Source organism: Oncorhynchus clarkii, chromosome 18 (assembly GCF_045791955.1).
Source record: "Oncorhynchus clarkii lewisi isolate Uvic-CL-2024 chromosome 18, UVic_Ocla_1.0, whole genome shotgun sequence".
Classification (NCBI taxonomy): domain Eukaryota; kingdom Metazoa; phylum Chordata; class Actinopteri; order Salmoniformes; family Salmonidae; genus Oncorhynchus; species Oncorhynchus clarkii.
The window spans coordinates 24,615,668-24,643,073 of record NC_092164.1 but is presented as its reverse complement, the minus strand read 5'-3'; the positions used below and the strand labels follow the sequence as shown (position 1 = coordinate 24,643,073).

General features: G+C 44.1%; 1 protein-coding gene across 1 annotated transcript; it reads right to left on the bottom strand.

Annotated features, from left to right (window-relative positions):
• Positions 1 to 106: 106 nt before the first annotated feature.
• On the bottom strand, positions 107 to 27,184 carry LOC139372541 (SH3-domain binding protein 4a). The gene is made up of 5 exons (XM_071112279.1): positions 27,050 to 27,184; positions 13,856 to 14,074; positions 11,316 to 13,723; positions 1,798 to 1,986; positions 107 to 1,516 (listed from the first exon to the last, which is right to left on the bottom strand). Exons 2-5 carry the CDS (start codon positions 13,977 to 13,979, stop codon positions 1,292 to 1,294), a joined length of 2,946 nt encoding a protein of 981 aa, XP_070968380.1. The 5' UTR covers positions 13,980 to 14,074; positions 27,050 to 27,184; the 3' UTR covers positions 107 to 1,291.
• Between the last annotated feature and the right edge of the window lie 222 nt (positions 27,185 to 27,406).

The following is a 27,406-nucleotide window of genomic DNA, read 5'->3' as shown; positions in this document are numbered from 1 at the left end:
CTGTAGCCTAGGCTACTCTTTCACTGTGCTCGTTTGTGTAGGGCCATACTGAGACAAATTATGTTTAATAATGTCTGTGAATGTAGAATCACGGAACACAAATTCCGACCATGAAAGCTGCACACTGCCTGACAGAGGCACTTTAGAATTGTCAGCCATTTTATTGAGTTAATATGAACCAACAGGTAAAAACAACAACTAATAGAGGCATCGAAGTGCAGAACTTGTCAATCTGTACCGTCACAGACCAGTGTGACCATTTAACTATGCAAATAATACTATTAACATTTCATCTGCATTCACAAAACATACCAAACCATTTAAACCATCACATCTAATTGAATTCCTCAAAAGAATTGCTCATTCCGTTACTGCTGGTTAAAACAAATGAAATAAAGAGACCATATCGTGAGGTAATTCTGCATTTACATTTTCAGAAAACAAAGAGGAAAGATCCTTGCTGGATACATTATGTAATTATTCTTCAGATTTTTGTGGCACGCATTTTGTCCTAAAGTGAACATAGAGGAAACTAACCAAAGGGGGTTTATTCTGAAATGATGATACTTTTGTGTAGAACAATAAACTGATCTAGGCTAGCACCTAACTGTTTTGGCAAGCAAAAAGTACAAAGAGCAGTCAAAAAGAGATTTTCAGCACAGAAACACATAAGGGGGATAGAAATAGAAATCAGAAGTGATTGCGTATAATGCACTTCATAAATCAAGTTTCTGTATATTTTTCATTTGAAATATATATTTAGTGAAAAAAAGCCATAAAAATGAGTGCTATGCCACATTTTGTAGAAAAAAAATGTGTAGCAAAAGACAATACAGATTAAAAACCACCCTTTAGAAATTGATTGAAACATCAACCATTATGAAATCACATCAATATTGTGGCTTAATAATAATCTACTGTAAATTCCAATGAGAGTGTTTAACCCGCCAGAGAAATGGACCTACAGTAACATGTGCTCTGTGTGAAGTGGTGGTTACTGGTTACAAACCATTGTAGTCCTGTGCAAGAGGATGGGAGCAGGGTCAGAGTTGAAAGTTCCTGGTATAACAGCGATGGTAAAGGTGTGATTGCTGATTCGTCATCCTGAGGGCTGGAGGAGACCAGTAGTAGTCCTGCTGGATCCATAGTGCCAAGCTCCAGAGACTCAGTGTGCATCCTAAATAGCACACTATTCGCTATATATCGCACTACTTTTGACCAGGTTCTTGCAAAAACTAGTGCACTACTATGTAGGGAATAGGATGCCTTTTCAGATGTAGATGGGTACAGATCAAATGGCATAGTCCCCCTGTCCTACAGGGCTGAAGGCAGAGCTGCGTAACGTATCTAGGCTGTTGACCAGAATGAGCGTTCCGGTGAGGTGCTTCCAGCGCTTGGTTATGGGATTCTTCATTCGGTCCAGGCCCAGGTGCAGCTCCTGGATCACGTCCCGGTAGCTGTCCCCAATTTGGGCCGCCCAGGTCAGCAGGAAGTCGTAGGCTGGCTTCCACATTGACTGTCAACATAGAATCAATCAATCGACTGTTATAGAACAACCGATCAATCAATCCAAAGTACTCATAAAACCCTTCAAGATCAACAGAGGGGACAGAGAATCATTCCAAATGCTTCTAAGGTCAAGTCTGACTGGCTGATATAAAAGAACATTGCACACAAGAAACTGATAGCAGGGTTAGCATTTTCTCACGTCCATTTTATTACAGGTCTGAGGCAGCCAACACCAGTCAAACCCAGTAAACGTTACAGTATCTAGATGTAATGGGCTGATAATCTCACCTCATTGTCCACCAGGCCGTTCTTGTCCCTGTGCGGAGCATCGTATTGCTCCATCTGCTGCTTGTTCACCCGGGCCAGCTTCTCCGCCAGCTCCCTCCAGCGCGGGGCCACCTCCACGGCCGTGGTCAGCAGGACAAAGTCCATGATCAGCCTGGCCACCAGACCTTGGCAGTCCATCTTCAACAGGGCCTAGAAGAAAGGCCACATAAAGACAACTTGATTTACTAATTCAAGCTTTTTATTCCTCCTGGAGCATAGGTCGTCGACAGAAGACGACATTTCAACAACACACCCCATGGATCAGCAATGACACACCATTGTGTCACATCGTGTTCACCATTAAAGGGGTGTGAAGACATGACTCTCTAGACATAGTGAAAGGAGTGGGGAGGAACAGCATTAGGGGGCCAGGGTATTGTCTTGATACAATACATTTGCGTCTCTAACTACGGCTACACTATCCCTCCCTATTCTTTAACAAAGCCTGCTGTGAAGTCTGAGGATGAATTATAGCATGATTCAGAAGAGCCTCTCTGGGTCTTACCACACAGACACACATATGTGTTGAATGACAATAAAACCAGGAGGCCAGGGAAAATACACTAGTAATCCACTCCTCTCTCTACCAGAAACACCACAGACGAACAGGGGATGAAAGAAAGGGAGACTGCAAATCAAGCCTATCAGGATCCCATGAGGAGGTGGGCTGCCATACAGCATGTCTAGGCTACAACCCATGAGGGCTATATAATATCAAAGGAAAATGGAAAGTACAACCCAATAAAAACAATATGTTTTATGTACAGGAACTCATGTTTTGAAGTCAGAGCCAACCAGTTAAGCCCGCCAATAAGAGACGGCATATGTTTCCCCACTATAGCTTACAAAACAGTTAATACATAAAAGTTTTTTTTCCACTTCAAAGTCTCTTTGGAGAGTTTGCCTGCAACTTGACAGGATCTGCTGAGGCAGGCACACTATCTATATTTTGCACAGTACTGTATCTAAATAGAAGAGCCAGCATGTGTTTGCTTCGCAGAAAGAGAATGAGGCATGTGGAGCTCATACCACTCAAATCCATATGTTGGTCTGTCAAACTGGGAGCTGAGTGACTTCTGCATCCCAAATGGCACCCTATTCCCTATATCGGTGTTTCTCCAGTCCTCCAGTACCCCCAACAGCGTATATTTATGTTGTAGCCCCGGACTCATTTAGGGCTGGAATCAGGTGTGCTTGTCCAGGGTTACAATAACAACGAGTTATGTTGGGGTACTCGAGGCCTCAAGTTGGGAAACACTGCCCTATATAGTCCCCTATGGGCCGTGGTCAAAAGGAGGGCACTAAATAGGGAATAGGGTGCTTACCGGGACACACACACTGTCTTCAAAGAATTTCAGTGCTACTCCAGTCACCTTGGCCACCTGGCCCGACTCTGAACAGCACTGTTTTAATGAGCTGGCCTCTGTCCTGCGCTGACTGCTGTATCAGGACTCACATTTCTGTCAAAGTTACTCAAACAGGACTGCAGCATAACGTCCACCATCACCACCATCTGTCTGGCTACTGGGCCGGCTTCTACCTCCGTCTGCCAACAATGCCAACTGAGTCAACTGTGAGTGACACAATGGAGTGGCTCAGTTCAGTCATAGACCTAATGCTGTGTCATTCACAACATCTGGCACCGGTCTGGCAGGGCCAAGGAGTCAACATGGTAGCGTAGTTACTAGTGTGGGTCCCAAATGGCACCCTATACCATATATCATGGGTATTCAACTCTTACCCTACGAGGTTCAGAGCCTACTGGTTTTCTGTTCTATCTGATAATGAATTGTACACACCTGGTGTCCCAGATCTAAATCAGTTCCTGATTAGAGGGGATTTTTTTTTTTTTTAATGGTGTGGAACTGGCTTCGAGGTCCAGAGTTGAGTTTTAGGGCCCTATATAGTGCACTACTTTTGACCAGACCCCTATGGAGTGACATTTGGAGTGCAACTCTAGTTACCATGTCACAGTTATGACATATAGCCTTCAACCAGCAGGAAGATTAGTTGAATCTCTCTCTTAAAACCTCTTACCTCAACATCTATCCTCTTAATCCTTCAATCACTTCCTGTCATTAAAACCTCAAACCAAATGACATGTCATTTTCCCATACAGTGCTGAGGAGTTGGGTCATGTATTCCATGGCAGCAGATAAACAACGCTTAAATGCTGCTTAAGGTATATCCCATAACATGAGTAAAACCAAAAACGTTGTGATAATGTACTATGGTTCATGCAGAACTCTTTCATGAAACCAATAGCTAATAATGTCATATTCCAATATCTTTATCTTCAGAGAGGAACTGTATAAAAATAAATCCAGCTCTTTTGAATGACCTCCTGCACAGTTCAGTGAGTGATCTCGTTTATTTTTCAAACATTCCAGAGTGCAATGGATCCTTATAAAACCTTCCAATTCCAAAAGGTCTCATGCCATTCACGTTTACCTCTCGTTTCAACTCTCAATCTAAACCTATGATAAAACTACGTAACTAGCTGACATTTTCTGAAGTGTATCCTGTGTGTGTGTGTACATGCCTGCGCACACGCACACTCAGACAGTTTCCCATCCAATCAGAGAATGGCACCTGAATGCCAGTGGTAGGCAGGCTGATGAAAATGAGGAAGCTTTAGGGACATCCTTCGAAAATGTGGGTGCGGAGGCTTACTCCTTCTCTGACTTGATCCACATGTCCACTGGGGGAAAGCCCTGACAGACATGACTGACAGCTCAAATTTACCATGTGCCTCAGAGCTCTCAGAGGCAGTTATCTCTCTAAGCGTCATTCCAAATGAGCCTGTCTGGCTCTTCTCCCTGCATTTAAAAGGCAGGGAAAGGAGCGTATATATATACACACACACACACACACACACACACACACACACACACACACACACACACACACACACACACAGGCAAGCACCAAATGCATACACACACACACACACACACACACACACACACACACAGTGTCCCTGAGACTAACAGCAGGGGAGGGGAGAGAGGAGAGGGAAGAACAAAGTAACAAGGACTCAACCTGCTCATTAAAGTCAACCAGGGACTTTATATGTGAGGAAAAAGTTTCTACATCAGCAGTGTATAAACTTCTCTCTAGTTTGAAATGGGGAAAGTAGACACAGCGGTGACTTTCAGTCATTATATTTAATGGTGTGTACAGTACATAGGATGATGGCAGTAGTGACTAAAATCATTGCCGTGTCTATTTGTCAAAAGTGTCTGTACAAAGTCAGTGTCTTACTACACACACAATTTATGAAAAGTATTTATTGTTTAATTTTGTATTTATTTATGACATTTTTCATGTTTAAAGATTAACTACATTTCATATTGAAAGATGATTTTACATTTTTTTAATTTTTTAATAGAAATAGCTTCTTAGCAAAGAGCAATTTATCCAGCAAGAATTTAGCTTGGACTGAAATACCTGGGTCTTAATATGACACCCTGTGTAAATAAAGGTTAAAATAAGAAATTAGAGGTTGACCGATTTAATTGGAATGGGCGATTTATTTAGGGCCGATTTCAAGTTTTCATAACAATCGGTAATTTTGGACGCCGATTTTGCAAAAAAAAAGACACCTTTTTATTTAATCTTTATTTAACTAGGCAAGTCCGTTAAGAACACATTCTTATTTTCAATGACGGCCTAGGAACGGTGGGTTAAATGCCTTGTTCAGGGGCAGAACGACAGATTTTTACCTTGTCAGCTCAGGGATTCAATCTTGCAACCTTACGGTTGGTTAACTGCCTTGTTCAGGGGCAGAATGACAGATTTTTACCTTGTCAGCTCCGTGATTCAATCTTGCAACCTTACGGTTAACTAGTCCAACGCTCTAACCACCTGCCTCACGAGGAGCCTGCCTGTTACGCGAATGCAGTAAGAAGCCAAGGTAAGATGCTAGCTAGCATTAAACTTCATCAATCATAATCACTAGTTATAACGACAAATGGTTGATGATGTTACTAGTTTATCTAGCGTGTCCTGCGTTGCATATAATCGATGCAGTGTGCATTCGCGAAAAAGGACTGTCGTTGCTCCAACGTGTACCTAACCATAAACACCAATGCCTTTCTTAAAATCAATACACAGAAGTATATATTTTTTAAACCTGCATATTTAGCTAAAAGAAACCCAGGTTAGCAGGCAATATTAACCAGGTGAAATTGTGTCACTTCTCTTGCGTTCATTGCACGCAGAGTCAGGCTATATGCAACAGTTTGTGCCGCCTGGCTCATTGCAAACTAATTTGCCAGAATTTTACATAATTATGACATAACATTGAAGGTTGTGCAATGTAACAGGAATATTTAGACTGATGGATGCCACCCGTTAGATAAAACACAGAACGGTTCCGTATTTCACTGAAAGAATAAACGTCTTGTTTTCGAGATGATAGTTTCTGGATTCGACCATATTAATGACCTAACGCTCAAATTTCTGTGTGTTATTATATTATAATTAAGTCTATGATTTGATAGAGCAGTCTGACTGAGTGATGGTAGTTACCAGCAGGCTCATAAGCATTCATTCAAACAGCACTTTCATGCGTTTTGCCAGCAGCTCTGCTGTTTATGACTTCAAGCCTATCAACTCCCGAGATTAGGCTGGTGTAACGATGTGATGTGAAATGGCTAGCTAGTTAGGAGAGGTACGGAAGCTATACTGTTACACTGGCAATACTAAAGTGCCTATAAGAACATCCAATAGTCAAAGGTATATGAAATACAAATGGTATAGAGAGAAATAGTCCTATAATTCCTATAATAACTACAACCTAAAACTTCTTACCTGGGAATATTGAAGACTCATGTTAAAAGGAACCACCATCTTTCATATGTTCTCATGTTCTGAGCAAGGAACTTAAACGTTAGCTTTCCTTACATGGCACATATTGCACTTTTACTTTCTTCTCCAACACTTTGTTTTTGCATTATTTAAACCAAATTGAACATGTTTCATTATTTATTTGAAGCTAAATTGATTTTGATGTATTATATTAAGTTAAAATAAGTATTTATTCACTATTGTTGTAATTGTCATTATTACAAATACATTTAAAAAATCGGCCGACGAATCAGCATCGGCTTTTTTGTCCTCCAATAATCGGTATCGGCGTTGAAAAATCATAATCTGTCGACCTCTAAAGAAATAAAGAATCTGCAGGTGTCTCTCTCGGTCTTTCTGGTTGGCCATTGGGAACAATCTCAGTGATGAGCAGTGGGATGGCATTTCAATTGTCTGCTACCTGAGCAACACCATCCATCACTTTGAGAATTCTTAGTGGGTGTCAGTTTGCGTTGGTCTCTTCCCCCCCCCCCGGCCTGCTATCTCGCCTGACCAATGTCTCCTTTCCTCTCCTCACATTTCAACTGACGACACCTGTCAGACCATGCTAGCGACTCAGAAAAAAAGGGAAGGCAGGGTGTTAAAGCCCATACATAGAGCACAGCGTTGTGTAGGCTAGACAGAGCTATGCATGTGGTGGTCACACTTGTGAATTAACGTTTTGTGAGTAATTTGAATCATAGGCCACTTAACTTGAAGTGCTAATCTCGGTTATCTTTTATTTAGCGACTTTTATATAATAATCAGCTACACTATATATACCAAACTATGTGTACACCCCTTCATATTTGTGAATTCGGCTATTTCAGCCACACCCGTTGCTGACGGGTTTATAAAATCGAGCATACATCCATGCAATCTCCATACACACACATTGTCAGTAGAATGGCCCGTACTGAATAGCTCAGCGACTTTCAATGTGGCCCCGTCATAGGATGTCACTTTTCCAATAAGTCAGTTTGTCAAATTTCTGCCCTGCTGGAGCTTTCCACGTTGGCTGTAGGTGCTGTTATTGTGAAGTGGATACGTTTACAAGCAACAACGGCTCAGCCGCAAAGAGGTAGGCCACACAAGCTCACAGAATGGGACCTCAGAGTCCTGAAGCGTACAGTGCGTAAAAATCATGTCCTCGGTTAAAACACTCACTACCAAGTCCAAACTGCCTCTGGAAGAACGTCAGCACAAGAGCTGTTCATCGGGAGCTTCATGAAATGGGTTTCCTGGGCCGAGCAGCTGCACACAGCCTAAGATCACCAGTGGTGTAAAGCTCGCCACCATGCTTCACCATCTGGCAGTCCAACGGGCAAATCTGGGTATGGCGGATGCCAGGAGAACACTACCTGCCCGAGTGCATAGTGCCAACTGTAAAGTTTGGTGGAGGAGGAATAATGCTCTGGGGCTGTTTTTCATGGTTCAGGCTAGGCCATTTAGTTCAATTGAAGGGAAATCTTAACGCCACAGCATGCAATGACATTCTAGATGATTCTGTGCTTCCAACTTTGGCAACAGTTTGGGGAAGCCTTAGGTCATTAATATGGTCAAATCCGGAAACAATTATCTCGAAAACAAGACGTTTATTCTTTCAGTGAAATACCGTTCTGTATTTTATCTAACGGGTGGCATCCATCAGTCTAAATATTCCTGTTACATTGCACAACCTTCAATGTTATGTCATAATTACGTAAAATTCTGGGATATTAGTTCGCAATGAGCCAGGCGGCCCAAACTGTTGCATATACCCTGACTCTGCGTGCAATGAACGCAAGAGAAGTGACACAATTTCACCTGGTTAATATTGCCTGCTAACCTGGATTTCCTTTAGCTAAATATGCAGGTTTAAGAAAGGCATTGGTATTTATGGTTAGGTACACGTTGGAGCAACGACAGTCCTTTTTCGCGAATGCGCACTGCATCGATTACATGCAACGCAGGACACGCTAGATAAACTAGTAATATCATCAACCATATGTAGTTATAACTAGTGATTATGATTGATTAGGTTTAATGCTAGCTAGCATCTTACCTTGGCTTCTTACTGCATTCGCGTAACAGGCGGGCTCCTCGTGAGGCAGGTGGTTAGAGCGTTGGACTAGTTAACCGTAAGGTTGCAAGATTGAATCCCTGAGCTGACAAGGTAAAAATCTGTCATTCTGCCCCTGAACAAGGCAGTTAACCCACCGTTCCTAGGCAGTCATTGAAAATAAGAATGTGTTCTTAAATGACTTGCCTAGTTAAATAAAGATTAAATAAAGGTGTAATAAAAAAAATTACATTGGCAAAATCGGCGTCCAAAATTACCGATTTCCGATTGTTATGAAAACTAGAAATCGGTCCTAATTAATCGGCCATTCCAATTAATCAGTCGACCTCTAGTTCCAACATCAGGTGGAAAGCCTTCCCAGAAGAGTGGAGGCTGTTATAGCAGCAAAGGGGGGGGGGGCTACTCCATATTAATACCCATGATTTTGGAATGAGATGTTTGACGAGCAGATGTCCACATACTTTTGGTCATGTAGTGTATTTTTGGTTTGTGTTAATTCAGACATGCATATGACCTAACCATGGTTATGTTCTGTCTAACAATGCCTACTACCTGAGCTTTAAAGCTTCTTAGTTTAGGTTTTGCACAAACTTTTTGATTAAAAGTTTTAGTCCAGATAATTAATTAATACTGTGTGAGATTAAGGTCACCAAAAGGGCAAATTACTAAATTTGAGGAAAAGCTACAGAACCACAGAACAGAAAGACCACAGAACTCTCACCATAGACTCTCACTATAATGACATAAAGTGCTGCAATATTGTCACACCTTTATACAACCATCCCCCCCACACAAACCTTTATACAACCATCTCCCCCCACACAAACCTTTATACAACCATCTCACCCCACACAAACCTTTATACAACCATCTCCCCCCACACAAACCTATATCCCCCCACACAAACCTATATACAGATTCCATATCTTAACTTGAGCCAGTTTCGCACCGCAGATAAATAATCTTGTAGCAACAGGAAATGTGAATTGTTATGTGGAATATAATTAATGGGAAAAATGCAGAACGGTTGATACATTTTTTGGGTTTAGGGCAAATCAAGGAAATGACAAGCTTTTTAAAACCTTGAATACATTACTTCTTGCTGTGCGGGAAAATTCCTGCAACAACCGGAGGATCAACGTAAGACGCAGCATATTATGTAGACTGCAGCGCAGCAATATCAATGGTCCTCAAGATCCTGCTCGAATGTACCAGTATGGACCAACAGTTGTGTCACTGATGTTTATATCTGGTGTTTCTTGGCCTGATCAGGATCGGCAACAACACTCTCTGTTTCTACTTTGGCTTGCATGCTATCAAGACTGGCTGGAATCAAAAGATAAGACATGGATCTATTTCAGGCACTGCCTCCAGGACACCATTAGCAGAGTTGCCAACAGCCAGGTGCCTCTAGGTTTCAGGGATCCAGCTCATTCAATCATTCAACTTCCTCTTCCACTGAAAACCGGATGTGGGAACTCCACTCAGGTGTTTTCTTTTATGCCCGCTATGTTAGGTTACTCCCAGGCTAGGGGCACAGTAAACCGATCTGTGTGTCCACCATAAATAGTGTGTGTGTGTGAGGGGTAGTATGAGGGCTTTGGGCATGGATCATTGTTATCAGAGACCAATCCATCCTCATCCCTTTGTCTACTGTATGTACAGTAGCCAGCAGTGGCAATATTTGCACAAACCTAAAGCCTAACATCAGCTTATCATGCCTGTTGGCAGAAAAAAATGTTTGCTTGTTTGAATTCTAGCCTGCCTTTGATCAAAATACCATTGTTGGCATAAACAACTGTTATATTTCATACCAAAATAAACTGATATATGCTAGCTCTGACTGATAAGAGGCTTGCATAAGCAAGCATTGTGAAAAAGACATCAACCTCACTTTCCCAGACAGATCCAATTTCTCCACAGATCCAAAATTCAAACAACTGTTGCCTGTTTGTGACTGTTGCAATGCGGGGTATAGTTACATTACCAAGCACTTCTGTCTAAAACTTGAAAAGGGTGACTGGAGAGGAAGTGGGAGGCATGTTGAGTCAACACTTTTGGTCACAACAGCAACCCTGCCTGCTTTGAGGAGAATCTCTCAGGATATTGTCGTCTCTGTTTGTGTCTCAGTCTCAGGAGTTGCACTGAAGGAGGTGATGTAGCTGTGTTTTTGTGCATTGTAAGTCACAGCACACTTATTCTCCCAACAAGTAGGCCTACTCCTAAGGCACATGTAACTGAATAACCTGAGTACAGTAAAATATCAGCCCCCCCCCATCTCACAGTACATCACAGCCCATTGCCTCCATTGCCTCCACACCATGTCAACATCTGCTGCTGATGGAAAATAGGGAATAAACACAGAAGCGCTACCCATTTCCAGAGAAAGTGGAATTTCTTATTTCTTTACCTTTTTGATATGGTTTCTGTATTGAACCATACATTTGAATAGCTTCTACAGCCTAAGAGGTACAACGTGCATGACAAGCGGTTTCCAAACACACATACACACGCATCAGAGAGAGAGAGAGACAAACACACAATACACACACACACACAAACGTACTGTCATGAGTTCCTTCTGGAAGGTCTTTCTCTCCTTGATGTCCATGTTAGTGCAGTCCTCCTTGAGCTTCTCCAAAACCGAGGCAACCTTCTCAGGCTCGTTGTCCAGTTCAGTCCGACAGAAACAAGACAAAGGTAAGTTCCCATATCCCAGTGCGTCTGCAAAGGTCTTCCAGTTCCCTATATTTTCCATGAGTACTGTCCTCACAGAGGCGTAGATGTATGTGAGGAATTTGCAAGGCTTCAAAATCTGCTCCACTAGCATGGTTGTTGTGAGGTCCGGACCACAGAAATAAATAGGCTTGACTTTCCCCAAAACCAGAACGTTTTTCGCGTGAACAAGACCGGTCTTTCCCTGATAATATCCAATATACCACTCTTTGGTCCACAGTTGTCCTCGTAGTTTGATTTTCTCCTCGCTCAGCAAGGCGATCACATCTCCCTTCTTGTATTCCAACAGGTATGTGCTCTTGTTTTGCCTGATCACAGATTTGAGCAACTTGCCAAACTTCAGGTTGGTGATGCAGCGCTCCTGAAACTGTGGATATTTGGCAGTGATGGCCAGAGGTGACAGAAGAATCTTACCCACCACCTCTTTCTTCTTCAGGAACCGCCTGTGGCCAGTGTTCCGCGCTCCACTCTTCGGAGGAGGTTGCGGTGTTTGGACGCAGAACTGAGCCAGGATACAATCCAGGCCGTCTTTGACCTGGACCTGCAAGGTGAAGTCTGATATGTCCTCAGGGTTGTTGGATGTGATCATGTAAATGAGTCGGCTAACCTTCCCCAGTTTGACCTGGAAGGCCCGAATCATCCTGGTTTGCTCATTAGCCTTAATCATATAGTTAGACATGTTGGAGTATAGGCCAACCTGAAGGTCCTGGGGCCTACCCAGGACAAACTGATGCTTCCCCCACAGCGTGAGCGCCACTGGAGGGGAGGAGTGGGCCTGCTTCCCCACCTCACTCACCAGTAGGGTATTAGGGGCACAGTCATGCCCAAATAGGGCCACGACTGTCTTAAATGAAGGATGGATGTGCTTGGGCCCATAGACACCCAGGGTGACTTTCTTCAACACATTGTCCCATACAGTTGTATTAAGGTTGAGGTGCTGGGCCTGCACCACTACCACCACGTACATACACGGCTCCAAGTTATCCAACTGGACTTGTACTGTGTCCTTGTATAGGTAAGCATGTGGGATGATTATATAGGGTCCCTCCTTGCAGTCACTCCGGACGCAGAGCACCTCAGCTACCTGACCACTGTCTTTCTTCACCGTCACGGACACGGTCATCTCCAGAGTGATGAAGGACTTGGTCTCCATGTTGGACACTTTGATTTCCACCACTGGGCTGACTGTGGAGCAGTGGTCATTGTTCAGCTCCAGTGGAGGGTCCAGTAGGGCCTTCATGGAGATCTGCTGGCTGTCTCCAGGATCCACGTGTCCTTCAGGGACATGGACGCTGATTTGGGTTTCTGGGAGCTGAACGGCCCCTCCACGACTGTCTAGTTTACAGACAATGTTGGTCTCCACCGGCTGAGTCTGTCCCCAACCAGGGCTCTGCCCCAGAGAGTCCAGATCATGGCAAGATCTGGCCAGCTTCCGATGGTTTAGCCACGCAGTCCTGAAGTCCTCCCTGCTCTGAAACTGCTCTGGCGAGGGAGCCTTGAGGCCGGTGAAGAACCCGGAAGAAGGCAAGGGGGGGTTGGATTGTGTCTGTAGGATGGACAACTCCGATAAACTGTACGATCGCTTGCTCCTGAAGAATGGGTTATCCCTTCGCAGTGTCTGTAAAACCTGTAAGTCCTGGTTGGGGCTGGTGGCTGACATCATGTCAAATATGTTGCAGCTACTGAAGCCATTGATCATGGTGGTCCTGGAGGTAGAGTTAGGTCCCGAAGGGGAGACTGGGGAGGCCAGGGAGTCAAAGACTAACAGGTCCGTGGACCTTCCCCTCTCATTACAGTTCTGGTCCAGAGAACCATGTAGATGACCACTGTTGATGAAGGGGTTGGTGGAGGAGGTATGGAGGGAGAAGGGATTGCTGTTAAAATAAGGCGAATAAGGAGTGGTCTTAACTGACACCCCTGTCCACTCCCCTAGGAGATCCAATTCCTTAGCCCCTTCCTCTGTACACTCCCCTAGATTGTCTATCATGCCACTATCACTGAGCGATGAGTTCCTACAGTTGATGGGCTGGACGTATGCTGAGGGGATGTAGCCCATCTCTGTGTTGTTGTGGGCATACCACCACTCTCCACCCGACGTGTCCATCACATAAAGCCGGTCACCTTTGGAAAACTTTAAAGTGGTAAAGCTAGATGGGCAGTAATCCTTGATGGCGACTACTTCATGAGCAGTTACAAAGGAAGCTGAATTGTCCAGCCGTAAGGCACTGGAAGAAGGCACTGCATGAAAAGAAAAGGAAGAGCAGAAATTCATATAAACATCCTCAATTCATCCTCAATTTGCATTCAAATCAATATATATTTAAATGGCTGAATAACTGTCTGGTACATTAATCAGTATTGAATCCTCACCTTTGACATCTGTGAGGCTAGCCTCAGAGAGCCCTTCGTTGAGATCAATGAGCGTGCCCTCCGATTTGCAGCGAGGGAGAACATGGTTACTGTTGGTCACTCTGATGATCCGGTGGGCCGCCATTTTGGTGCGAATTGCCCGAGTTGCAGTCGCACTACTACTCTTCCATTTCTCCAATTATGATATTCAGTCTTTGGCAGCTCTCCATTGTATCTAGACTAAAGGAAACAAAAATGAGATTATCTTCATTAGCTGTGATTGAGCCATTCCTGTAAGAGCCATAAATGATTCAATCATCACAATGTACAACATGGTTTGATTCAGTAGGAAGTGGGGACAGTCTTGGCTACGGACAAAAAATGAATAGATTCTAGCAGATGCCAAATAATATCCTGTGAAGAGAATAAACATTTTGAGCAGTGCACCCCGCCATGGGACAGTTTAACTGGGCACCCACTGGTTGAGTCAATATGATTTCAAAGTCATTTCAATGAAATTACATTGAACTAATGTGGAATAGACGTTGAATTGACGTCTGTGCCCAGTCGGTCTTCTGCTATCTTAACACCTTTCCAATTACTTTACAGTCATAGGTGTCCTCAATATGCCTGCACTTGCTAATTCTGTGTTCTGTATCTCAGTGCGCAGTTGTAGATGATAATTGCATATTTTCCATCTCATTCTGAGAAAGCAATAAAGCCTCAGGGAGGGACAGTGAATCACTTGGGGTATAGACATACAGGAAATCATGGGACATTCCCTTCTTAAACCCTCTCAGATGTACAATGTTCAGTAAAAATGTAAGCGCAGACTAGATAGGTCAGATAGGTTTCTTCCTTGACATAGCTATTGTCTTGACAATAATTTGGACATGACTTAGTGTAATTTCACTTTATATCACATGTAACATTTCAAATGTATGCAATGTGTATAGAGCAAGCAAATATCGCAGTACCATGTGCCATGTCACACAGCTTCCCCTATTTACAACAAACTAGCTCAAAGACCTCTCTCGTGATTTCACATTTAGCCAATCCATAATTCAAAACACACTGTCAGTTGAGCTCAGGACGAGAGCACTTTCATATGAGTGAGACCATATTCTTGATTCCAGCATTTTCTCTCGCACAGGAAGCAGGAGGGGTAGCGTGCTACACTACACCTCATTGCAGTGAACCTTACAGCCCTGGCCTAAAAGCTAAAAGGTTTTGTTCAGAGACACTAAAGTCCCCAGAGATGTCAGGGAGAGATTTCACTCCCACTCTCAATCCATGAGGAAAATATGTGGCTCAATGTCACCTGTTTGTTTCTCCTTCCCCTTGCCAGGGAGCTAGCTAGGCTCGGGGGACAGTGACAGTCCATGGATGTGAGGATCAATAAAGCTCGACTGACAAAAAAAGACTGTCATCCACTTTGATGCAACACCCGGGTCAGATTGCTCGTCGATGTTCTGCACCAAGATAAATAGCAGACGCTGGCTGTGAGATCCTTTCTGAGATGAATCCACAGATACCACAGCCAGACATGATGAATTGGAACCAGAAGCCACTTGTCACTTGTCACTGAGTCTCTGCAGATGCTTTCCATAGTTCACTGGAAAGTTTCACATCTTTATTTCAATCTTATTTCAATGTTCGTAAGATCGAGATCTCTCGAGATGCTTTCACAATCTTCAATTCAGTTCATGGCTGTGCAGCATTATCTTTCCCCACCAAGCTGACTACGTTGTCAAAAGTAAGGCTGTTAATCACAATCCAAAATGCAATCAAATATCATCATTATTTATGAGACACACCGAGTTCTCCCGTCAATACATTCTGAAAGGCCTCATTTCCATCAATACATTTTGAAGGTCCTCATCTAATCTAGCCGACAAAGCGGGAAGGGGGTATATTGTTTCAGCAAACCGTTCCGTAAACACACGCGAGGGAGCAGGGACTTTAACACACTTTAATTAAATCCACAGCAGTGTTCTCTAATCCCTGACCGACTTGCTACTTTAATTACCTTTTTTGAGTATTTTCTCAAAGATTCTCTGGCCCCCATTTTTATAGCAATATCATTAAGCATATGCCTACAACTTTGGCTCCTAGAAATATTTCTGGTCATTATAGGAATGAGAAGCCTGTCAAAAAGACAGTCTATGTAAAAACAACCAGGCCTTCTCAATAACAGTTACAGTACACACTATTTCAAATGATGTGTAACAACTGTTTATAACTCATCTATAAACAAACATTAATGCTTTCTAAACTATTTATAACCTCTTTTAACATTTTGTAAGTATACCTTCACCTTAATGATTCGTGCCAATATCATTATTCTGTCCTGCTTCACTGACAAGCTAATTACTTTGTCAAAAGTAAGGCTGTTAATCACTATACAAAAAGTAATACATTTTCAGAATTATTTACAAGACTCTTAGACGATGTGAATGATAAGTCTGTAGGTTCCTTTAATTTGAGACCACAGAAAGCTAATTGTTGAAGTAAATCAGAATTGGGTTTAGTTCCTAACAGAGGGATATGAGTATACTGCAGTAAAACAGTAAGGACTTATACTTCATTCACCATTAGACCTTAGTCAGCATAGACCTACTATTCTAATGTTAAAACCAACAGTACTATGTTATTGCTATCCACCCGAGACTTTGGTGTAGAGAAGTTCTCTGCACAAGAAGACATGGGTATGGTAGTTAACCGCTAAATAATTTGCATTCATTAGCATTAGTTCATTAATTAATTTTCTCCCTGGAAACAACTAATAAGAGAACTATAGGAGTCTGATATTGAAGTCATGCCTTAGGCGAGGGAAGGATAAATGAGCTCTTTAAGAAAGCAGCCTTCCAGGAAGCTCAAACACCGATTATTAAATGTCTTTCCAACACAGTGACACAACATCATAATTAACTAAAGTTGTTTCACAGCTAATGGAACTATCTGACACCTAATGGGCTTCAGACTGTTTCACTTGGTGGGTGGGTGGGTGGGTGTGTGTGTGAGAGAGAGAGAGAGAGAGAGAACAAGGGAGCAAGAGAAAAAGAGCAAGAGAGAGATGAGCAAGAGAACGAGCAAGAGAGCAAGAGAACGAGCAAGAGAACAAGCAAGAGAGAGAGAGAGAGAACGAGCAAGAGAGAGCGAGGGGAAGAGCAAAAGAGCGAGAGCGAGAGCAAGAGCGAGCAAGAGAGAGCGAGAGAACGAGCGAGAGAACGAGAGAACGAGCAAGAGAGAGCGAGAGCACGAGCAACAGAGCGAGAGCACGAGCAACAGAGCGAGAGCACGAGCAACAGAGCGAAAGAACGAGAATGAGAAAGAGAGAACGAGAACAAGCAAGAGAGCAAGAGCAAAAGCGAGATGAGCAAGAGAGCGAGAGGACGAGCAAGAGAGCGAGAGGAAGAGAAAAAGAGCAAGAGAGCAAGAGAACGAGCAAGAGAGCAAGAGAACGAGCAAGAGAGCGAGAGAACGAGCAAGAGAGAGGACAAGCAAGAGAGCGAGAGCTAGGGAGCAAGAGCAAAAGAGAGATGAGCAAGAGAGCAAGAGAACGAGCAAGAGAACAAGCAAGAGAGAGAGAGAGAACGAGCAAGAGAGAGCGAGGGGAAGAGCAAAAGAGCGAGAGGAAGAGCGAGCAAGAGAGAACGAGAGAGCGAGAGCACGAGCAACAGAGCGAGAGCACGAGCAACAGAGCGAGAGCACAAGCAACAGAGCAAGAGCACGAGCAACAGAGCACGAGCAACCGAGCGAGAGCACGAGCAACCGAGCGAGAGCACGAGCAACCGAGCGAGAGCACGAGCAACAGAGCGAGAGAATGAGCAACAGAGCGAGAGAACGAGAATGAGAAAGAGAGAGAATGAGCAAGAGAGCAAGAGCAAAAGAGAGATGCGCAAGAGAGCAAGAGGACGAGCAAGAGAGCAAGAGAGAGAGTGAGAGGAAGAGCAAAAGAGCGAGAGAACGAGCAAGAGAGAGCGAGAGAGAGCGAGAGAATGAGCGAGAGAACGAGCAAGAGCAAAAGAATGAGCAAGAGAGCGAGAGAATGAGAACGAGCAAGAGAGAGCAAAAGAACGAGCAACAGAGCGAGAGAACGAGCAACAGAGCGAGACAGCGAGAGAATGAGCAAGAGAGAGCGAGCGAGCGAGAGAATGAGCAAGTGTGAGAGCAAGAGAGAGCGAGAGAGAGCAAAACAGCGAGAGAATGAGCAAGAGAGTGAGAGAGCGAGAACGAGCAAGAGTGCGAGAGAATGAGCAAGAAAATTAGCTCTAGTTAGAGCAAGAGAGAGCGAGAGAACGAGCAACAGAGCGAGACAGCGAGAGAATGAGCAAGAAAGAGAGTGAGCAAGAGACAGCAAGAGAACGAGCAAGAGAGAGCGAGATAATGAGCAAGTGTGAGAGCAAGAGAGAGCGAGAGAGAGCAAAACAGCGAGAGAATGAGCAAGAGAGTGAGAGAGCGAGAACGAGCAAGAGTGCAAGAGAATGAGCAAGAAAATGAGCTCTAGTTAGAGCAAGAGAGAGCGAGAGAACGAGCAAGAGAGCAAGAGAGAGCGAGAGAATGAGCAAGAGAGCAAGAGAGAGCGAGAGAATGAGCAAGAGAGCAAGCAAAAGAGCGAGAGAGCGAGAGAACGAGAAACAGACCAAGAGAACGAGTAAGAGAGCGAGAGAATGAGCAAGAGAGTGAGAGAATGAGCAAGAGAGAGAGAATGATCAAGAGAGCGAGAAAGAGCAAGAGAACGAGCAAAAGAGTGAGAGCGAGAAAGAGCAAGCAAGAGAACGAGCAAGAATGAGAGCGAGAGAGCGAACAAGAGAGCGAGAGGACGAGCAAGAGAGCAAAAGAACGAGCAAGAGAGAGTGAGCAAGAAAGCAAGAGAGAGTGAGCAAGAAAGCAAGAGAGAGCGAGAGAATGAGCAAGAGAGTGAGAGAAAGCGAGAGAACGAGCAAGAGAATGAGTTCGAGAGAGCTAGAGAGTGAGAGAATGAGCAAGAGAGCAAGAGAATGAGCAAGAGAGCAGCAAGAGAACGAGAGAACGAGCAAGAGAGAGAGCGAGAGATTGAGCAAGAGAGCAAGAGAATGAGCTCAAGAGAGCTAGAGAGCGAGAGAATGAGCAAGAGAGCAAGAGAATGAGCAAGAGAGCAAGAGAACGAGAGAATGAGCGAGAGAGCAAGAGAATGAGCAAGAGAGCAAGCAAGAGAGCGAGAAACCGAGCAAGAGAGCGAGAGGACGAGCAAGAGAGCAAAAGAACGAGCAAGAGAGAGTGAGCAAGAAAGCAAGAGAGAGTGAGCAAGAAAGCAAGAGAGAGCGAGAGAATGAGCAAGAGAGTGAGAGAAAGCGAGAGAACGAGCAAGAGAATGAGTTCGAGAGAGCTAGAGAGTGAGAGAATGAGCAAGAGAGCAGCACGAGAACAAGAGAACGAGCAAGAGAGAGAGCGAGAGATTGAGCAAGAGAGCAAGAGAATGAGCTCAAGAAAGCTAGAGAGCGAGAGAATGAGCAAGAGAGCAAGAGAATGAGCAAGAGAGCAAGAGAACGAGAATGAGCGAGAGAGCAAGAGAATGAGCAAGAGAGCGAGAAACCGAGCAAGAGAGCGAGAAACCGAGCAAGAGAGCAAGAAACCGAGCAAGAGAGCGAGAGAACGAGTAAGAGAGCGAGAGTGAGAGAGAGCGAGAGATTGAGCAAGAGAGCAAGAGAATGAGCAAGAGAGAGCTAGAGAGCGAGAGAATGAGCAAGAGAGCAAGAGAACGAGAGAATGAGCGAGAGAGCAAGAGAACGAGCAAGAAAACCGAGAGAACGCGCAAGAGAGCGAGAGAACGAGCAAGAGAGCGAGAATGAGCAAGAGAGCGAGAAACCGAGCAAGAGAGCGAGAGAACGAGTAAGAGAGCGAGAGAACGAGCAAGAGTGAGAGAGAGCGAGAGATTGAGCAACAGAGCAAGAGAATGAGCAAGAGAGAGCTAGAGAGCGAGAGAATGAGCAAGAGAGCAAGAGAACGAGAGAATGAGCGAGAGAGCAAGAGAACGAGCAAGAAAACCGAGAGAACGCGCAAGAGAGAGAGAGAACGAGCAAGAGAGCGAGAATGAGCAAGAGAGCGAGAGCAAGAGAGCGAGAAAAAGCAAGCAAGATAACGAGCAAGAGAGTGAGAGAATGTGCAAGAGAGCGAGAATGAGCAAGAGAGCGAGAAAAAGCAAGCAAGATAACGAGCAAGAAAACCGAGAGAACGCGCAAGAGAGCGAGAGAACGAGCAAGAGAGCGAGAATGAGCAAGAGAGCGAGAAAAAGCAAGCAAGATAACGAGCAAGAGAGCGAGAGGACGAGCATGAGAGCGAGCAAGAAAGAGCAAAAGAACGAGCAAGAGAGAGCGAGAAAACGAGGTGACAAGCAAAAGAGCGAGAGAACAAGCAAGAGAGCGAGAATGAGCAAGAGAGCGAGAGCAAGAGAGCGAGAAAAAGCAAGCAAGAGAACGAGCAAGAAAACCGAGAGAACGCGCAAGAGAGCGAGAGAACGAGCAAGAGAGCGAGCAAGAGAGCGAGAATAACGAGCAAGAGAGCGAGAGGACGAGCATAGCAAGAGAGCAAAAGAACGAGCAAGAGAGAGCGAGAAAACGAGGTGACAAGCAAAAGAGCGAGCGAAACAAGATAACGAGCAAGAGAGCGAGAGGACGAGCATGAGAGCGAGCAAGAAAGAGCAAAAGAACGAGCAAGAGAGAGCGAGAAAACGAGGTGACAAGCAAAAGAGCGAGCGAACGAGCAAGAGAGCGAGAGAACAAGCAAGAGAGTGAGAGAGAGCGAGCAAGAGCGATAGAATGAGCAAGAGAGAGAGAATGAGCAAGAGAGCGAGAGCAAGAGAGCGAGAGGACGAGCATGAGAGCGAGCAAGAAAGAGCAAAAGAACGAGCAAGAGAGAGCGAGAAAACGAGGTGACAAGCAAAAGAGCGAGAGAACAAGCAAGAGAGCGAGAATGAGCAAGAGAGCGAGAGCAAGAGAGAGCAAGATAATGAGCAAGTGTGAGAGCAAGAGAGAGCGAGAGAGAGCAAAACAGCGAGAGAATGAGCAAGAGAGTGAGAGAGCGAGAACGAGCAAGAGTGCAAGAGAATGAGCAAGAAAATGAGCTCTAGTTAGAGCAAGAGAGAGCGAGAGAACGAGCAAGAGAGCAAGAGAGAGCGAGAGAATGAGCAAGAGAGCAAGAGAGAGCGAGAGAATGAGCAAGAGAGCAAGCAAAAGAGCGAGAGAGCGAGAGAACGAGAAACAGACCAAGAGAACGAGTAAGAGAGCGAGAGAATGAGCAAGAGAGTGAGAGAATGAGCAAGAGAGAGAGAATGATCAAGAGAGCGAGAAAGAGCAAGAGAACGAGCAAAAGAGTGAGAGCGAGAAAGAGCAAGCAAGAGAACGAGCAAGAATGAGAGCGAGAGAGCGAACAAGAGAGCGAGAGGACGAGCAAGAGAGCAAAATAACGAGCAAGAGAGAGTGAGCAAGAAAGCAAGAGAGAGTGAGCAAGAAAGCAAGAGAGAGCGAGAGAATGAGCAAGAGAGTGAGAGAAAGCGAGAGAACGAGCAAGAGAATGAGTTCGAGAGAGCTAGAGAGTGAGAGAATGAGCAAGAGAGCAAGAGAATGAGCAAGAGAGCAGCAAGAGAACGAGAGAACGAGCAAGAGAGAGAGCGAGAGATTGAGCAAGAGAGCAAGAGAATGAGCTCAAGAGAGCTAGAGAGCGAGAGAATGAGCAAGAGAGCAAGAGAATGAGCAAGAGAGCAAGAGAACGAGAGAATGAGCGAGAGAGCAAGAGAATGAGCAAGAGAGCAAGCAAGAGAGCGAGAAACCGAGCAAGAGAGCGAGAGGACGAGCAAGAGAGCAAAAGAACGAGCAAGAGAGAGTGAGCAAGAAAGCAAGAGAGAGTGAGCAAGAAAGCAAGAGAGAGCGAGAGAATGAGCAAGAGAGTGAGAGAAAGCGAGAGAACGAGCAAGAGAATGAGTTCGAGAGAGCTAGAGAGTGAGAGAATGAGCAAGAGAGCAGCACGAGAACAAGAGAACGAGCAAGAGAGAGAGCGAGAGATTGAGCAAGAGAGCAAGAGAATGAGCTCAAGAGAGCTAGAGAGCGAGAGAATGAGCAAGAGAGCAAGAGAATGAGCAAGAGAGCAAGAGAACGAGAATGAGCGAGAGAGCAAGAGAATGAGCAAGAGAGCGAGAAACCGAGCAAGAGAGCGAGAAACCGAGCAAGAGAGCAAGAAACCGAGCAAGAGAGCGAGAGAACGAGTAAGAGAGCGAGAGTGAGAGAGAGCGAGAGATTGAGCAAGAGAGCAAGAGAATGAGCAAGAGAGAGCTAGAGAGCGAGCGAGAGAATGAGCAAGAGAGCAAGAGAACGAGAGAATGAGCGAGAGAGCAAGAGAACGAGCAAGAAAACCGAGAGAACGCGCAAGAGAGCGAGAGAACGAGCAAGAGAGCGAGAATGAGCAAGAGAGCGAGAAACCGAGCAAGAGAGCGAGAGAACGAGTAAGAGAGCGAGAAACCGAACGAGAGAACGAGCAAGAGTGAGAGAGAGCGAGAGATTGAGCAACAGAGCAAGAGAATGAGCAAGAGAGAGCTAGAGAGCGAGAGAATGAGCAAGAGAGCAAGAGAACGAGAGAATGAGCGAGAGAGCAAGAGAACGAGCAAGAAAACCGAGAGAACGCGCAAGAGAGAGAGAGAACGAGCAAGAGAGCGAGAATGAGCAAGAGAGCGAGAGCAAGAGAGCGAGAAAAAGCAAGCAAGATAACGAGCAAGAGAGTGAGAGAATGTGCAAGAGAGCGAGAATGAGCAAGAGAGCGAGAAAAAGCAAGCAAGATAACGAGCAAGAAAACCGAGAGAACGCGCAAGAGAGCGAGAGAACGAGCAAGAGAGCGAGAATGAGCAAGAGAGCGAGAAAAAGCAAGCAAGATAACGAGCAAGAGAGCGAGAGGACGAGCATGAGAGCGAGCAAGAAAGAGCAAAAGAACGAGCAAGAGAGAGCGAGAAAACGAGGTGACAAGCAAAAGAGCGAGAGAACAAGCAAGAGAGCGAGAATGAGCAAGAGAGCGAGAGCAAGAGAGCGAGAAAAAGCAAGCAAGAGAACGAGCAAGAAAACCGAGAGAACGCGCAAGAGAGCGAGAGAACGAGCAAGAGAGCGAGAATTAGCAAGAGAGCGAGAAAAAGCAAACAAGATAACGAGCAAGAGAGCGAGAGGACGAGCATGAGAGCGAGCAAGAAAGAGCAAAAGAACGAGCAAGAGAGAGCGAGAAAACGAGGTGACAAGCAAAAGAGCGAGCGAACGAGCAAGAGAGCGAGAGAACAAGCAAGAGAGTGAGAGAGAGCGAGCAAGAGCGATAGAATGAGCAAGAGAGAGAGAATGAGCAAGAGAGCGAGAGCAAGAGAGCGAGAAAAAGCAAGCAAGATAACGAGCAAGAGAGTGAGAGCGAGAGGACGAGCATGAGAGCGAGCAAGAAAGAGCAAGAGAGAGCGAGAAAACGAGGTGACAAGCAAAAGAGCGAGAGAACGAGCAAGAGAGTGAGAGAATGAGCAAGAGAGCGAGAGAATAAGCAAGAGAACGAGCAAGAGAGTGAGAGAGAGCGAGCAAGATCAAGCAAGAGAACGAGCAAGAGAGTGAGAAAGAGCGAGCAAGAGAGCGAGAGGACGAGCAAGAAAGAGCAAGAGAGAGCGAGAAAACGAGGTGACAAGCAAAAGAGCGAGAGAACGAGCAAGAGAGAGTGAGAGAACGAGCAAGAGAGCGAGAGAACAAGCAAGAGAAGAGCAAGAGAGTGAGAGAGAGCGAGCAAGAGCAAGCAAGAGAACGAGCAAGAGAGTGAGAAAGAGCAAGCAAGAAAACGAGCAAGAGTAAGAGCAAGAGAGCGAGAGGACGAGCAAGAGAGCGAGCAAGAGAGAGCAAAAGCCCAAACCTCTCCCTCAATTATATTTTACTCTGTGTACCAAACATTGAAAATCATGTAGATGTTTATTTAGAGGTTATTGTGCTATAGCCTGGTAAATAATAAGTAGTGATGGGGGAAAAATCTATGCAGTTATATATTGGGATATTATTTATATCGTATGGTATTGTTTGGACAATATCGCAATATTATTTTTGCGCTAGTTGGCTGTACCTGTCCTGCACCCAAAAATATTTCATTCATAGCTTGTTCTCCATCTTCTTTTTAAACAGGAAGACCATTTGTTTTCAGCACTTATATTGCCATGACAGTTCAAAACTTGCTTTCTCATGGCTCTCTCTTGTCCCTCTGCAACAGACATGTGTTTGGAACATCGAATCGCAATACAATCATAGTATCAAATCACAACACATATAGAATCACAATACATATCTTGTCGGCACCAAAGTATTCTGTTAATATCATATTGCGAGGTCCCAAGCCTCTCCCAGCCCTAATAATAAAAATATATATTGGTCTTGTTTCACACATGTACAAGTGTGTATTATACACATGTGACATTTTATTTTTGCATATCTCAACTCCCCCTGAGAGTGGGTCAGCCAGGGTCAGCCATTATCAACAGCCCCTGAAACAATTAGGATTAAGTGCGTTGCTCAAGGGGAACATCAACAGATTTTTCACCTTGGGCATTCAAATCAGCTACCTTTCGCTTACCAGCCAAACGCTCTAACCGCTAGGCTACCTGTAGCCTTTAATGGGAAGGCTGGATTGAGGGTATTGAGGACTATGACACTGTTTGCTCTTTACAGCTCTGAGAAGGCAGGAGAAAAAGTGAAGAGGAGAAGAGGAAGATCATTTGAATGTTAAAATCACCTATATTGGGAGGTCAAACTCCCTACCGACTGTTCCAATTTATTTATTTTTACGCGCTAGGATATTTTGTCATACCATGTCCCTGAGAGTAGCAAAACGAGACCTGACCAAGGCCCCTTTCACCCTCTCATATAGGAATAACCCCAGTTTATGTGTTTTGTTCTGTAAAGTTCTGTCCAGACCAGGGTCATTCTGAGTGAGCAGTTTTAGCGCAATAGAGTTTATATCCTGCTCAAGTGCTCTGATAGTTTCTGTTTACATACAGACTGTACGTAAGGGTAAATCAACGAGGGGCTATGAGAAAATAATAACCGACGTGGAAGGTGTTTTGCACGACGCGCTAGGAAGTTGCATTATTTTCCAGAGGACGCTAAAAATGTGTTCATTTGTGGGTACAAATGGATTCAACATCCACTGAAATAGCTGGCAAGTTTACAAGATAGCTATAGTAGTTGTTTTGGTAACCAAACAGATAGACTTGCTAGAAAAACGATATTAAGCTTTTTCTCTCTTATTACTTCTGAAACCAAAACCCTCGTATTCCTCTTTCTCGCCGCATTAATTAAGAAGATGAGGAAGAGAAGAAAACAGGAAGGAAGAGATGCAGTGAAGAAGAAGAGAAGAAGAGAGGAGGACAAGACGAGAGGAAATGCTTCTCTGATGGGAAACAGACCAATAACAGGCAGGTCTCCGGTCTCCTACAGCAGAGTACCTCTCAGCTCACATTCCTGCTGTAACTTAGAATCCCCCGAACCCTCTGGCTTAAATCATCTCAACCAGGAAATGAAACGGTGTCTGATGTCACACAGCAAGACGGCAGAGCTAAGCTGCACACTGTAGCATTCAACTGCCTTTAATAAAGTCATGAGAGTCAAAGGTGCCGTTACTATGTTATTGTGATCATTTATTTTTGCACCCGTCACAGGTTTATCAACAAGGATTTTGAATCGCTTTGATATAATGGGGTGCAAGGTATTTCATTTCCTGTAATAATAACTATGCTTGGGAAGGACCGGCATATGACAGTCTGATACATTCATTTGAGTCAAAGGCCCACAATGTTGAGTGACAACAGTAAAGGGTAAGCGTGACGGGCATGTCAAATGTGAGTGAGCGCTGCATGTTCTCCCAACACCTCCTGAGCCTTTGGCATGAATCCCGAATGGCACCCTATTCCCGATGAAGTGCACAGTCAAAAGTAGTGCACTATATAGGGTGCTATTTGGGATGCATCCCTTGTGAATAAGGTCATCTGATAAGCCTAAAATCCTCTCACTACCCAGGCAGGCAGCTACCCACGTTCCCGTCTCAGTCCCAAGCCCTGATCCACTTCTAATGCAGTCTGGGAGGAAGGCAATAAGGGCCTCCCAAGAACAACAACAATGCTGTTCTGCTGCCACACACAAAACACACTATGAATATGTAATTACCAAAATAATACTGAAGACAAATGGCCTGGCTTCAAAACCATTTTCTGTCAAACAAATAAGCCCTTTCCTGCAGTCAAATGACCAGTGGCCTCATGGGTGAAATGTTATAAATATTTTTCATAATTTCATAATTAATAAACTTTTTTTTTTTAAACTGCTGGAAATCTAGCATTTTTATGTCAAACGTTTTGTTATGTTTCAGTCTTCTGTGATGTATATAAAGTGTAATATTGGGATGCAAAATCTAAATTCAATACATTTCAACTCTATATCTGACATGGTACAGGTGTCTTCTTTTTTAAGCCCATAACCATGTGTGTGAGGTGTACATCTTTGTTTCAAAGTAGATTTGTTTAAGACTACCGACCCTGATTTAGCCCACTGCAGTAAAGGGTTAATGAATGTTATAAGATGGAATATCTCATCATTCATTACTTTCTATTTCTCCTTGAATTGAATGAGTGTTATTTAGGAGCATATCCCTTCATTATTACAACAAACATGATATATGTTCTGCTAATAAAGAATGGAGGAAGAGGAGAATATGTAACAAGAGAAAGATGATGGTTTCTATAGTTCTATATTTGTATACTATGTTATAGTAGTAATATTATATAGGTGATGTTAATTGCGATGATGCTGTTGATGAAAATGAATGATTTGGCAACACTCCAAACATTACAGGGAACCCCACATTGTTTCACAGCATGAGCTCTTGTGGTAGGAGGCAACACATGGTCAACGGTGAGGTATGAGGTGTCAGTTAGGACTTTTTGCGATATTCAAACAACAGTTTCATAAAATACTATTCAGCAGTATGGTAAATACTTCTAAATTAATTTCACATGAATACAACCATTTGCACATTATGTAATGGATACGACAAGTAAGTCATGACTTCAGAAAGTATCGGAAACCCAATACGATGACTTGTGTGCTTCATCAATTAATGGGTTATCGGCCTACTGTATCTTGGCATCTCGTTTAACGAAACGTAAAATAGTTAAGAAGCTTGACATACCTTACAAGGGCTTGTGAACACCTAATCAAAATGTTGAAAACCTAACAAAAATGTTGACCACGTCCCAAAACGTATCCGAAACTTCGGGAACTGGCTTCGGACGTTGCTCTTTTACAGCTCCCTTACAAGAGTGCTCGCTCTGTAAAGTGCTCTGCTCAAACTGGGGCTTGGAGATTGCCGACGTCATCAAGGGGGAGGACACTGGAAACGGAGGCTAAACGAATTAATCAACATTTAATCGTATAGTCTCTGAATCTGTAATGATGCTGATTGGAGCTATAAATAAGTTACTATTTAATAGTATGTTCAATGTCATCATTGATCCTAATATCGTTATTGTTGTGTAATTATTTTTTG

Excerpts from the sequence above, each read along its gene's own strand:
- LOC139372541 (XM_071112279.1), bottom strand. The coding sequence starts at position 13,979 with ATGGCGGCCCACCGGATCATCAGAGTGACCAACAGTAACCATGTTCTC. Across the intron at positions 1,987-11,315 it reads TCCAGAAGGAACTCATGACA|GCCCTGTTGAAGATGGACTG; the intron begins GTACGTTTGTGT and ends CCTTTCTTCTAG. Across the intron at positions 1,517-1,797 it reads ACGGCCTGGTGGACAATGAG|TCAATGTGGAAGCCAGCCTA; the intron begins GTGAGATTATCA and ends CTATGTTGACAG.